The sequence below is a fragment of the Pseudophryne corroboree genome, chromosome 2 (assembly GCF_028390025.1).
Source record: "Pseudophryne corroboree isolate aPseCor3 chromosome 2, aPseCor3.hap2, whole genome shotgun sequence".
Lineage (NCBI taxonomy): Eukaryota > Metazoa > Chordata > Amphibia > Anura > Myobatrachidae > Pseudophryne > Pseudophryne corroboree.
In genome coordinates this window covers 789,528,841-789,543,523 of record NC_086445.1, presented here as the reverse complement: position 1 = coordinate 789,543,523, position 14,683 = coordinate 789,528,841, and the positions used below count along the sequence as shown (strand labels likewise).

General features: G+C 45.5%; 1 protein-coding gene across 3 annotated transcripts in view; it reads left to right on the top strand.

Moving 5' to 3' along the window:
- Positions 1 to 1,884, top strand: part of DYNLT3 (dynein light chain Tctex-type 3) — a 68,421-nt gene extending 66,537 nt beyond the window's left edge. For all 3 annotated transcript variants that reach the window (XM_063955563.1, XM_063955562.1, XM_063955561.1), the window contains one exon: positions 681 to 1,884. In XM_063955563.1, coding sequence (XP_063811633.1) covers positions 681 to 757 — 77 coding nt within the window. In that variant the 3' untranslated portion in view covers positions 758 to 1,884. The remainder of the gene's footprint in view (positions 1 to 680) is intronic.
- Positions 1,885 to 14,683: the final 12,799 nt, after the last annotated feature.

The following is a 14,683-nucleotide window of genomic DNA, read 5'->3' as shown; positions in this document are numbered from 1 at the left end:
AAATGTGAAGCTGTTGTCTCCTTCTATTTGCTAAACCATGCCTGGCGAAAGTTATTCTGGAGGTTAAGAGCCAGGGCTAAAAATTAGGAGCTACAAATTTTTGTATCAATTTGTAAGTCTCATTGTACTAATCCCTGTCCCCAAAACGGTCACTACTGAGATAGTGAAATGCCACTTCAAAGCTGTTACATGCAGAGAGGACATGCTGGAGCCAGGTTCAATGAGGAACTGTGCCTGGTATTCACCTAGCCATAAACTATATCCACCAATAAGAATCATTGAGAGGGCCAGCTTGTAAAGGCTGTGATGAGCTGTCCTCAGCTATTTGTAGCCTTTTCTCATGGAGGGCACCCAGACGTCCTACTGCAATTAAGTAAACCCGTGTGGGTTGAATTGTGCAATGGCTTGTGAACCTTCTTTAGCCAGAGATGGGTTTCGTATCTGCATTATTTTTTATTTTAATAATCGTTTTAATAAATTGCATCATCCTTATTCAGGGAACACAGTTGATCGATTGAATGATGTATGATGGTAACTGGCATGACAAATTCTCTCTAGCAACATGAGCCAAAAAAAATAAAAAAATGTTTTATCTAGAAAACGATTATAATGGAATTGATGAGATGTACTGTACTTTCTGTCTGAAATGTATAGTTTCTTAACCCTGTTTTCTCTTTTAGGGAGCTGTACAGTGCGATGGGAAAACAGGACTATGTACTGCATTGTCAATGTGTTTGCCGTGGCCATACAGCTATAGCGCAGTGTTGGAAAATGATATGTACCTCCCCCAGAGGCTGGGACGCCTGTGAGAAACTCAGATAATTGGTGGTACCAAACTTATGCAGCAGAACATAGAGTAATTGTTCATCTGAAATCCAATACTCCAGGAAATACAAGCCACTGCTTTGGTCTGCTACACAGTGTATTACTGATATATAATGAAGTGTTATATGATAAAGTGTTCAGTAATATGCAGATCCTCAGGAACAAATACAACAGTACAATTGTAAGTGATATAAAGGGCCCCAGAAGACAGTGAACATAACCGTTCTAAAGGTGGATACACATGGTGAGATATTGACTGTGTGCTTCCTATTTTGGCTGTGGACGATTTTGACTATACTTTGTACTAGATAGTTAAAATTGACTTGCCTGCACAGTCTGTCTAACCTTGCGATACCGACCCTGCGGGAGTGCGCATCAGGATCAAATCTGTATCGCAAGCTGGCTAACACCTTGCGATTAGCACTAACTTTCCTTGAGGTTTTGACTATATAGTCAAAATCGCAAGGTAATATCGCACCGTGTGTACACACCTTCAGATGTACTAATCCTTAAAGTGATAAATTGCATGGTGATAAAGTACCAATTAATCAGCTCCTAACTCGTTACAGGCTGGGTTTGAAAAACGCGAATTAGGAGCTGGTTTACTGGTGCTTTATCACCGTCCACTTTATCACTTTTCAAGGCTTAGTACATCTGGCCCTAAGTGCATTACTTCATATAATTCTACTATATTATTGGTGCTTTCATTTACATATTATTTCATAAATACTTAAAGATAAGACTGTACTCCTACAATAGCAAACATACATCATTGCACTGCATGTATTAATAACAATGAATCATATTGAGGTGAGAACATTCTCTGCCAGTTCATGATCCATTGTATTGCCTTTCTCTCCTCCTTGCCGCACAGCTCAGTTTATTTGCTCTTGGACATTTGCACTGCCGTTTAACTTTAATCTATTTTACAGCTATTAATGCATTTTACAATGTAAAGTTCATTTAAAAAAAACAAAACAATTTTACATTGAAGAATATAAGATTGTATCATGTATTTATATATTGGAACATCAGCTATTAAAAATGTTACTTAACCCAGTCATGTCTGATGTCTTTATCTGTGTGGAGTATGAGTGCACTCTGACTGGCCATTAATGTTAAAAGGTAGAATTTTGATGCTGATAAAGTTCCTGGGAAGTGACTAGATTTACATAATATCGGTAGCTGAGGGCCCGAGTCAGAGGTGGATGTAGTTGCATTTGCAAGTGAATATTAGCACGCAACGGTACAGTGAAAATATGCTAATGCGCAGCCATGGGAATATATCCACCAGGACGTCTTGTGACCGACAGGAGTTATTTTACTTGTGCCTCCCAGTACTTAAATTCGGGTGTAGTATGAGTGGCAGGCGAGCGGGATCCCGGCGGCCAGCATACCGGCATCGGGATCACAATCGCCGGCATGCCGGCAGCGGGGCGAGTGCAAATGAGCCTTGCAGGCTCTCTACGCTGCAGGCATGGTGGCGCGCTACCACGCTATTTCTTCTCCCTTCAGGGGGGTCGTGGACCCCCAAGAGGGAGAATAGTTGTCGGTATGCCGGGTATCGGGATTCCGGCGCCGGGATCCCAACAGGCGGCATACTTAATGCCAACGCTTCATTCAGCTGTTATTGAGTACGCTAAGCAATCACAATCTGTAGACACATGCACAGCAACAGCAGCAGAGTCAATTAGGAAGTGAGGCCTTTTCCAATTTCTCTCTTTAACAATTTATTCCAGTTTGGCAACTCTTATAATGCTCACAAATACATATGGAGCGGTCAGTGCCATTATGGGAGATTTGATTTGTTTTGATTTGCTGTCTATACTGTGTGAGACATTTGCCCAACAATCTATATACAGTATGTAAAAATGGACTTGTGTGTATGTATGTTCCAGCATAACTCTGGAATGCCTGGAACAATTTACACCAACTTGGTACAAATATGACTTACAATCTGGAAAGAAATATTGTGGGGGTAAGACACCCCTAGGGGTGGGAAGGGGGTGATATGTAAAAATGCATAGTTTTCGGTCATAACTCTGGAATGCCTGGAGCAATTTACTCCAAACTTGGTACACATATTACTTACAATCTGGAACAAAATGTTATGGGGGTGAGACACCCCTAGTACCCCTTGGGGTGGGGGTGACATCCATAGTTTTCAGGGTCGCAGAGCTGAATAGTGACACTCCCGATGCCGTGTCAGTCCAAGTGCCGTTTCAGTTCCATATTTCAGATATAAGTACTTAACTAACCTATTTCCAGTCAGGAGAGGATAGTGTCTCAATTATATGATGTTAACCTGTCACTTGAACAAAACATTACCCAACCTCACAGACAACATTTGTAGGAAAGGAAAGATAGATATTTTGACTCATAAATGCATTACAGGAAAAGCTTGATAGTCAGCAACTGCTTATCTGCTGCGTAAAGGGTACTGGCAGCTCTCCCAGTGACCTTAAGTGTTGTGCAAAAATCTTTACCTTTTTACCTCAAAGGAGGAGCCCTAAGGAGAGCGAGAAGCTAAGCAAGGAGACCTAGGTTGTACTAAATTAAGACACAGAGAATACAGATTCCCGTAGTTTTGTCTTTTATATGTAAATTTTCTGCAGCGGGGTACACTGGTATTCCACAGGGAATAACATCGGGGTGTAGAGTTGGATCTTGATCCGGGGCACCAACAGGCTAAAGCTTTGACTGTTTCCAGGATGCACTGCACCGCCTCCTCTATAGCCCCACCTCCAGGCACTGGAGCTCAGTTTGTAAGTTGGTGCCTGCAGTGCAGGTCACTAACGGGGGTCTGCACTAGGCAGCCCTGAAAAGAGCTTTTTAAGAAGACTCCAAGAGCCGCAGCACTTTTATGTCATTCTGACATGCTGTGCTGCGGCTCCATCACCTTCCTCAGCGGCGCTGCATACTCCTGCGGCCTAGTTGCCCGGTACTTGCAGTGGAGACGCACCTGTTTCTTGGCACACCACCGCTGCTGCTCTCCAGGATCGCGTGGCTGCACGACAGGGAGGAGGTAAGAGGGTTCCCCAGGTGGGACCTGCCGGTAAATCACGGTCCCGGGAGATGCACCGCGCCGCTGGCGTGGACACTGTGGCCGTGCAGGGACCCCACTATATCCACCAGGGCAGGAAGCACAAGTCGGATTTGCTAAAATCCATTTAATATAGGCTCCATAGTACCCAGTGGTGAAGTCCAGCAGAGGGGATAAGGCGCTGACCTGTAGCCCCTCCCCCAGCTCCGGGCGCCATCTACTGCTGGAGCTGCATCTCTCTCTCTTCCTCACTCCCTGAAGAGATTTTGGCACCATTACATAGCTGGGCTTTACTCCGGGACTGCTGGGCACTGTCTCCTCTGTAAAACCGCCTGTCTTGTCAGCACTGTGTATTTACTAGAGATGTGCACCGGACATCTTTCGGGTTTTGTGTTTTGGTTTTGGATTCGGTTCCGCGGCCGTGTTTTGGATTCGGGCGCGTTTTGGCAAAACCTCCCTGAAATTTTTTTGTCGGATACGGGTGTGTTTTGGATTCGGGTGTTTTTTTTTTTTTTTTTTTTTTTTACAAAAACCTCTCAAAAACAGCTTAAATCATAGAATTTGGGGGTAATTTTGATCCTATAGTGTTATTAACCTCAATAACCACAATTTCCACTCATTTCCAGTCTATTCTGAACACCTCACACCTCACAATACTATTTTTAGTCCTAAAATTTGCACCGAGGTCGCTGGATGACTAAGCAAAGCGACCCAAGATGGTGGCACAAACACCTGGCCCATCTAGGAGTGGCACTGCAGTGTCAGACAGGATGGCACTTAAAAAAATTGGCCCTAACAGCACATGATACAAAGAAAAGAGAAAAAGAGGTGCACTGTGGTCGCTGGACGGCTAAGCTAAGCGACACAAACACCTCCATATCACAGGAATTATTCATTCTAATCAATGGTATTATTGGTCCAAATCACTGGAATTATTCGTTCTAATCAATGGTATTATTGGTCCAAATCACTGGAATTATTCGTTCTAATCAATGGTATTATTGGTCCAAATCACTGGAAGAAAATGACAAAATCACTGGAATTATTCGTTCTAATCAATGGTATTATTGGTCCAAATCACTGGAATTATTCGTTCTAATCAATGGTATTATTGGTCCAAATCACTGGAAGAAAATGACAAAATCACTGGAATTATTCGTTCTAATCAATGGTATTATTGGTCCAAATCACTGGAATTATTTGTTCTAATCAATGGTATTATTGGTCCAAATCACTGGAAGAAAATGACAAAATCACTGGAATTATTCGTTCTAATCAATGGTATTATTGGTCCAAATCACTGGAAGAAAATGGAATGGATGGAAACTTGCAGTGACACAGAGCTGCAAGATACAGCAATGGCCTACTGTACAACTATATGCTGTTAGTCACCAAAATGCTACACTTTAATACTATATATACTGCTCACAAAAATGCCGCACAGATATGGAATGGATACTTGCAGCGACACCGAGCTGCAAGATACAGCAATGGCCTACTGTACTGTACTACTATAATTATTATATAGATGACAGATATAAAGTTACATTGTGGGGGAATCCAGTATACGTTCTGTCACCAGGTACCAGTGAATGACCACATCATGTATATAGGTGACAGATATAACGTTACATTGTGGGGGAATCCAGTATACGTTCTGTCACCAGGTACCAGTGAATGACCACATAATGTATATAGGTGACAGATATAAAGTTACATCGTGGGGGAATCCAGTATACGTTCTGTCACCAGGTACCAGTGAATGACCACATTATGTATATACTTATACTGGTGGTCCCCAGTCCCCACAATGCAGCACACTGATCAGATATTTGCAGTACACAGAGCACAGATATGGAGCGTTTTCAGGCAGAGAACGTAGATATTTTCAGCACACTGAGCACAGATTATTTGCAGCACACTGAGCACAGATATTTGCAGCACGCTGAGCACAGATTACGGAGCTTTTCAGGGAGAGAACGCTGCCACGTCCTCTCCATTCAATCTCCAATGCACGAGTGAAAATGGCAGCGACGCGCGGCTCCTTATATAGAATACGAATCTCGCGAGAATCTGACAGCGGGATGATGACGTTCGGGCGCGTTCTGGTTAACCGAGCAAGGCGGGAAAATTCGAGTCTGCCTCGGAACCATGTAAAATGGGTTCCCGAGGAACCGAACCCGCTCATCTCTAGTATTTACAGACACTTAAGTATTCTAAATGTCATTTTATACAGTCTTAGTTAAGAACAAGTGTACTGTTATATGAATATTTAGTACAAGCATTCTGTGATATACATCCAGTGTTTACTCTGCGTTTATATCTGTATGCATACATATTTATATGTAGATTTACTAGTCCAGTGCAGTCTTATTGTTTATATGTAATAATTTCTGCATTGTACCTGTGACTGTGTGTGCCTATAGCTGCTGTGTGGATTCTATTCTGTGTATCACACGTATTGCTATCACTATATTCTATACCCTTGGGGTCTAAGTGCGTCAGGGTCTCATTTCAAATATAGTGTTCCACAGGATATACTGTTTTGTATTTTTCACTGTGTGTTTCAGTCACCTCACACCGCTTAAATCCTCTGTTTTGTGCTTTGCATTTGCTATCACATAACACAGGGTTATTTTTGCAGGTATTGTTTGTCTGGCTATATTGTACTGCTGCGCCCAGAGGGCTACATTCCCAATAATGTCTGCTACACCGGGCGGGAAATCGACAGACGCTCCTGCATCATGCAGTGCTGGCGCTACGGATTTGTCTGAGGAAAAGGTTTCAGCTGAGGGTTCAGGAACTGCGTGCCCTGCACCTTCCAGTCAGTTTGCAGCACCTGTGGCTTATCAAGACCCACCTTGGGCTGCTTTTTCAAATATGCTGTCGACGCTTGTAATGCGGCTTACGCCCCCTGTGGGACCTCCTGGGCCATTGCAGCCACATATTGTCTCTGTAGTCAGCCCGCCTTGGGCGGATGCTCTGTCTAGCCAGTTACAACAATTAAATCAGTCTTTGATTAGACAAAAACCTACCCCTCACCTTGCTGGGGCCAAGGGGTCATCTAAACGGGCCATTTCTCCCTCACAATCCACAAATATTTCGGATGATTCTTCCGATGAGGATGGGGATTATACTGATCCGTCAGACACTGATACAGTTGCTTCTGATGAGGAATCTACAACTCAAGTTGATGTTCCTGACCTAGTGGAGGCTATCAAGCTGATTCTCCAGATTGATGATGATATTAAGCCCCCCCCCCCCCGCTACGTCTAGAAAACCTGATAAGTTTAAACGTCAGAAGGTTGCTTAAGTAGTTTTACCGCATTCTGATATTTTAATTGACATACGTCAGGAATCCTGGTCATCTCCAGCGAAGAAATATTCACTGTCTAAAAAGATGCTAGCTTATTACCCTAATCCTGCAGAGTTGAGTAACAGGTGGGAAACTCCACCACCGGTGGACTCTCATGTCACCCGTCTAGTGGTATCTTCTACTCTGCCTGTCACCACTGTCACCTCACTGAAGGTACCGACGAATAAGCATGTGGAGGGATGCCTGAAGTCTATTTACACACTTACCGGTGCTGTGCATAGACCCACTATGGCAGCCTCTTGTGCTGCAAAAGCTATTGAAGCATAGGTTCAGACAATTGAGGATGAGCTCCCTCTAAATTTTTCTGACACTGCCAAACAATATCTGTCATATATTACCATAGCCTCACACTATATATTCAGGAGGCGGCCTCTGATGCAGGTGTAATGGCGTCCAAGGCATCTACTACGTCTATCCTTGCTCACCAGATTTTGTGGTTAAGGTCCTGGAAAGTGGACCTGGACTCCAAAAAGACCTTGGAGGTTCTCCCTTTTAAGGGAGACATACTATTTGTAGAGGATCTGAACAAGATCGTGACTGACTTGGCAACAGCTAAGACTGCATTTCTCCCAAGTACTAATCCTTCTGCTCCGAAGGCTAAGAATACCACTTTTCGTTCCTTTCGACGTCCAGGTAAAGCAAAGGGTCAGGCATACCCAAGACAGGCTCGTACTTCCAAAACCACCAATTTCAAGTCTAAGCAATCTTGGGCCGCCCGTCAGCCTGCTTCCAAACAGGACAAGCCTGCGGTGGACCCCAGGGTGGGAGGCCGACTTCTGCAGTTCACCCAGGCCTGGTTAAAGACCACTTCAGACGCCTGGGTACGGGAAGTTGTCTCTCATGGGTACGCGATCTCCTTCGAGACACGTCCCCCCTCACCAGTTCTGCTTGACGGTTATCCCTTCGGATCCGCTGAAAGCACAAACTTTACACTTGGTTGTACAATCTCTCCTAGATACTGGAGTGATTTTGCCGGTACCTCTGTCTCAAAGAGGCAAGGCCTACTATTCGACCCTGTTTCTAGTCCCGAAACCAAATGAGTCCTCCCGGCCTATACTTTGAACAAATTTGTGAGGGTATCCAAATTCCGTATGGAAACTCGGCGTTCCATTGTACTGTCCATGGAACCCAAGGACTATATGGTATCCCTGGACATACAGGATGCTTACCTGCACATTGCTATTGCCATGTCACATCAGCAATATCTTCGGTTTGCTATTGGCAACCTACATTATCAATTCCAGGCCTTGCCTTTTGGACTGACCACAGCTCCTCGAATCTTCACCAAGGTCATGGCAGTCATGATGGCTCTTCTCCGCCGTCAGGGTGTCAGGATCATGCCATATCTGGATGACTTGCTGATCCTGGCAAACTCCCCAGAGGTTCTCCTCAGTCATCTGGAACTGACGGTCAAATTCCTACAAGCCCACAGGTGGCTCATCAACTCAAAGAAGTCCTCGCTGGTCCCTGCTCAGAGCATGGTGCACCTGGAGGCATTGTTGGACACACACAACCAACGATTGTTCTTGTCTCCAGAGAGGGTCCTGAAACTTCAGGACAGGATCAGATACTTCCTCTCTCGCCAGAGAGTGTAAATACACCTGGCAATGCAAGTACTAGGTCTCATGGTGTCAGCATTCGACATGGTAGAGTACGCTCAATTTCATTCCTGCCCTCTGCAGAGGTTAATCCTTTCACAGTGGGACAGCCTGCGTCACCGGATCAGGTCTCAAATGATCTCCTTGACTCCGGAGGTTCGTCTGTCACTGAGGGGGTGGGTACAGGGCTAATAGTTGAGCAGGGGCCGTCCCTTCTGGATCTCCAACTGGGTCCTCCTGACAACAGATGCCAGTCTGCGAGGTTGGGGCGCAGTGTTGGAGCAACACTCTCTCCAGGGTCGGAGGACCAGGGAGGAATCTCTCCTACCGATAAACATTCTGGAATTGCAGACAGTGTTCAATGCGTTGACACTGGCCCTGCCTCTGATACAGAACAGGCCTGTTCAAGTACAATCAGACAACGCCACCACGGTGGCGTACATAGATCATCAAAGTGGCACGTGAAGCCGCATGGCAATGATGGAAGTGTCAAAAATCCTCCAATGGGCGGAACGCCATCTGCCAGTGTTTATTCTGGGAGTCCTCAACTGGGAAGCGGACTTCCTCAGTCGTCAGGACGTGCGCGCCGGAGAGTGGAGTCTTCATCCCAAAGTCTTTCAACTCCTGGTGAACAAGTGGGGCCTACCAGATGTAGACCTGATGGCATCTCGACACAATCACAAGGTTCCGGTCTTCAGAGCAAGGATAAGGGATCCTCAAGCAGCGTTCATGGATGCACACTGGCAATTCCATGGAACTTTTGGCTGCCATATGTGTTCCCTCCAGTGTCTCTCCTGCCCAGAGTAATACGGAAGTTCAAGCAAGAAGGAAGAATACTACTTCTAATCGCTCCAGCGTGGCCCAGACGGCATTGGGTCTCAGACCTGCAGGGTCTCTCGATAGAGCGTCCTCTTCTAATTCCTCAATGCCCAGAACTCCTCGTTCAGGGCCCTTATGTCTGCCCGGACCTGGGCAGACTGGCTTTGACGGCATGGCTCTTGAAGCATTACTCCTGAGAGCAAAAGGATTCTCTGAGGCGTCATTCAAACTATGTTGAAAGCCCGTAAACTAGCTTCGGCTCGAATTTATTACAGGGTCTGGAATACTTACTTCACATGGTGTACCGCTAAGAATTATGATGCATATACTTTCAAAACTTCCAGACTTTTGGCTTTTCTACAACAAGGCCTAGACTTGGGCCTTCGTCTTGCCTCCCTCAAGGTTCATATATCTGCCTTGTCGATGTGGTTTCAGAGAAAAATTGTGTCTCTTCCTGACGTTCACACTTTCACTAAGGGTGTTCTATGGATTCAGCCTCCCTATGTCCCTCCTGTGGCTCCATGGGATCTGTATGTCGTCTTAAATGCCCTGCAAGAGTCTCCATTTGAACCTCTTGAGTCTATGGACCTTAAATGCTTTACGCTTAAGGTTGTGTTTCTGTTGGCTATTGCCTTTGCTAGAAGGGTGTTGGACTTAGGTGCTTTGTCCTGTCGTCCGCCCTTTCTGATTTTTCGCAGTGACCGGGCAGTTCGTCGACCTCGCCCTGGTTATTTTACCTAAGGTGGTATCATCTTTTCACCTTAACCAGGAGATTGTGGTTCCGGCCTTCATCTCTTCTGGTTTGTCCTCCAAAGAAAGATCTTTGGACGTGGTACGGGCTCTCCGTATTTATGTGTAAAGGACTGCCTCTATCAGGAGGTCAGATTCTTTTTTGTGTGTATATTTTGGTTTCCACAAACGTGGCTGGCCTGCGAATAAGCAAACCTTGGCCAGATGGATTAGATTGGTGATTGCACAAGTTTATGCACAGGCTGGGCTCCCAGCTCCTGCTGCTATCAAGGCCTATTCTACTCTGTCGGTTGGACCTTCTTGGGCAGCCCGCCGCGGCGGGTCCGCAGAACAATTGTGCAAGGTGGCTACGTGGTCCTCAGTGAACACGTTCATCAGGTTCTATGCCCTTGATACTTCCGCCTCCCAGGATGATTCCTTTGGACACCGGGTTCTTGTGCCCGCTACAGTGCGTCCCCTCTCATGTGGAACTGCTTTAGGACATCCCCGATGTTTGGGGTCATTCCGAGTTGATCGCTAGCTGCCGTTGTTCGCAGCTCAGCGTTCAGGCTAAAAATCGGCATTTCTGCGCATGCGTTCGGGCCGCAGTGCGCACGCACAACGTAATTTCACACAAAACTATGCAGTTTCACACAAGGTCTAGCGATGCTTTTCAGTCGCACTGTTGATCGTTGAATGATTGACAGGAAGTGGGTGTTTCTGGGTGGTAACTGGCTGTTTTCCGGGAGTGTGCTAAAAAATGCAGGCGTGTCAGGCAAAAACGCAGGCTTGTTTTGTTTGTGACGTCAAACCAGGAATCAAACAGACTGAAGTGATCGCAAGGAAGGAGTAGGTCTGCAGCTACTCTGAAACTGCTTGAAAAAATTTCAGCACTATTCTGCTAACCTTTCGTTCGCACTTCTGCTAAGCTTAGATACACTCCCAGAGGGCGGCGGCTTAGCGTTTGCACTGCTGCTAAAAGCAGCTAGCGAGCGATCAACTCGGAATGAGGGCCGTTATTCCCTGTGGAATACCAGTGTACCCCGCTGCAGAAAAGGAGATTTATGGTAAGGCTTACCATTGTTAAATCTTTTTCAGCGAGGTACACTGGATTCCACAGGGCGCCCACCCTGATGCACTTAGCTTCTTTGGGTTTGTATGGCATTAGCCAATAGTCCCTTCTCCTGTCGTGAGAATGTGGTTCTATGTGACTAACATCTACCGTCTGTCTTACCTGCTACTACATTGGACTGGTTAACAAAACTGAGCTCCAGTGCCTGGAGGCGGGGCTATAGAGGAGGCGGTGCAGTGCATCCTCGGAACGGTCAAAGCTTTAGCCTGTTGGTGCCTCGGATGAAGATCCAACTCTACACCCCAATGTTATTCCCTGTGGAATCCAGTGTACCTCGCAGAAAGAGATTTAACAATGGTAAGTGTACCATAAATCTTTTTTTTTTTAAAAGCAGTATGAAACTTGTTTAAATACCAGCGCTTTTCATCTCTTTGTGATTATACTTGAAATTTCGTAGGGAAGCACGGGTATTCAGCTAGTGCCTAATATAAAATAATATAATTCACCCATATGAATGAGTCACAACAAATAAATTGTTAATTTTTCTTTTTTTACTTATTGAATTCAACACACAAATCTTTTTGCTGTTAATGACACTCAACCTTTTTACTTTAGCCTTTCTGTCTGTACTCTCATTAGTCCGAATTCTTAGAGCTGACTGCAGATGCAGGACAATCTACATACATTGGATCTAGAGACCCTCATTAACCTATTCAGTGCCGATGGCAGATAGTTTAAAGCAGACCTCTACTCCTATTACATGTATTGCTGTTTATCTAGATATTTTTTATGAGCTGGTTTAATGGAGGGAAACCTGTTAAGCTCAATTGATACTCCTCGATATTTCATTGGGGGGTGATTTGCCGGCGGTCTGGATCCCGGCGGTCTGGATACTGACTCCGGAATCCCGACCGCTGACAATGCCGATAGCCAGAATGCCTGCTAGCAGGGGCTATTACCACTCGTGGGTGTCCACTACACCCATAGAGTGGGAATAGAACATGTGGCGAGCCAACGAGCCTGCAGGGCACTCCGTTGCTCTCGCCCCCTGTCGGCATTTTGGTGGCCAGGATCCCGGGGTCGGTATGGTGACCTCCAGGATCCCGACCGCCAGCATTACAGCACCAACCCATTATTGGAGATAGAGTAAATCAGATGCTACATACGGTTAAATACATGGTATGTGTGAAGTCAGTGGTATATAACTTATGATTGATATAGCCATATCTTGCTAACGCTGAACTGATGACCTCAGAGTAGGAATTTTTAACAGGCTATCCAATTTGAGCTATTCAGGTTGTCACGTGATCTTGCTACTCACTGCAGCAGCTAGAGACTAGTGTGTCAATGGCATTTTTATTCCTTGCTGATTTAATACGCTCTTATTGAATATTGCTCTCTTCATGAGAGAGCCTATTTTGTGTGTTTATTTTTCATGATAGAAATAATAAAAGTTTTAACGAACATTTGCTAATAAGAGTGTCCCAAACAAAAGTCTATTTTTTTCTTTCTCTGTGTGAAATGACAGCACCCGTCAGGCACTTTATAGACCTCTACCCCTCCCCACTCCACATCTGCAGCATTATGCAAGTTTTGTCAATTATCTTGATGCCTGTAGTTATGCTCAGCTTCCATTCTTTAATGCACTCCCTCAAAACTCACATTGACATCCATCACCAAGAACGTCTTTTGCACACCGTACATAACGACTTCTGAAGCAAGTTCCCAATGCGCTCAAGTCACCGTCAACATCCGGAAGCGAGCACCGGCGGAGGAGAGGAGAGTTGCGCGACTCAGAGTAACCAGGTGAGTCTTTTCCTACATTGTATGCGAATTAGCACATTACAGAGGGGAGTACTGCAGTTGGTGGAAGACTGTAGATAGGTGGGCAATTGTGGGTGATGCAGCCAGTGCACCCACAGGGCAAATGCGCTGTGTGCTGAGCACCATCTGCATCACTCTAGTTACAGCCCAATTATTTTCTAAAATATGTTTCAGAATCACATCCATTAAAATTCCTTTACATCATAGGTTCTCAAACTTTGTCCTCAGGACCCCAAACAGTTCTCTATGTCAGGAAACGTAGGTATTCAGCACTCCGCAGCCACGTTCTCTCTTACCTGCGCTGCACTCTGAGACGCTGTTTGTCATTCACTGGTTCATCTGATGTTCTGCGCTGTCTGCTGCTGTGCTGTGCCTCTATTACTGGTGCTCACAGGTCTGGCGGCCATTGTCAGTCTTTGCCACGTACACCACACTGGCAGTTCCCTTCAAAACCGATCATGGACTGCTCCATGACAGTTCTGATCAGCTGACCGCACAGAGTCCAAGCAGGAACCATTTTCACAGTCATGTGATCATCATCACCACCAATCAGCAGCAAACCAGGGGTATAAATCCTGAACTCCAGCACAAGCAAATCACCAGTGCTTTGTCATCTATCAACCTGCTGTGAGCTCCTGACTCTCCTGTTGGACTCTAGACAAGTGTGGTTTCTATCTCTAGCACTCCCTGGCTGCCTGAGCTATCCGGTATAGCTGCTCCTGCTTCAGTATCGCAGCATATCCAGATTCACTGGTACAGTCAATCCCAGTGATCCTGAAGGCCTGATCCGTTCCATCATCGCAGCATATCCAGATTCACCGGTACAGTCAATCCCAGTGATCCTGAAGGCTGCTCAGCTTCATCATCGCAGCATATCCAGATTCAACGGTACAGCCAATCCCAGTGATCCTGAAGAGCTGCTCTGCTTCATTGCAGCATATCCAGATTCACATGTACAGCCAATCCAAGAGATCCTGAAGGACTGCTCCTGCTTCACCATCGCAGCTTATCCAGATTCACTGGTACAGCCAATCCCAGTGATTCCAAAGAGCTGCTTCTGCAACTCCACTGCAGCATCTACTAAATCGCTGGTATAGCCTATCCCAGCATTCCTGAAAAGCTGCTTCTGCAAATCCATTGCAGCGTCTCCAGATTCACTGGTTAATCTCATCCCAGTGATAGTGATCTCTTGGTGTAATGAACTTCCCAGCCATCCTATTACACAGGTAATCCAATACCCCAGTGTTCTAGTTCCCCATATAGAAGAGTTTGAGGTACCTTTGTGCGCTACTGTGTTGCAGCCTAAACAATAATTGGATATTACGCTCAGGCGCTCACAAAACAAATATACACTTCCCTCAAATTTTTGATGCAGTGGATCTGGGTTTTTTTCTTCC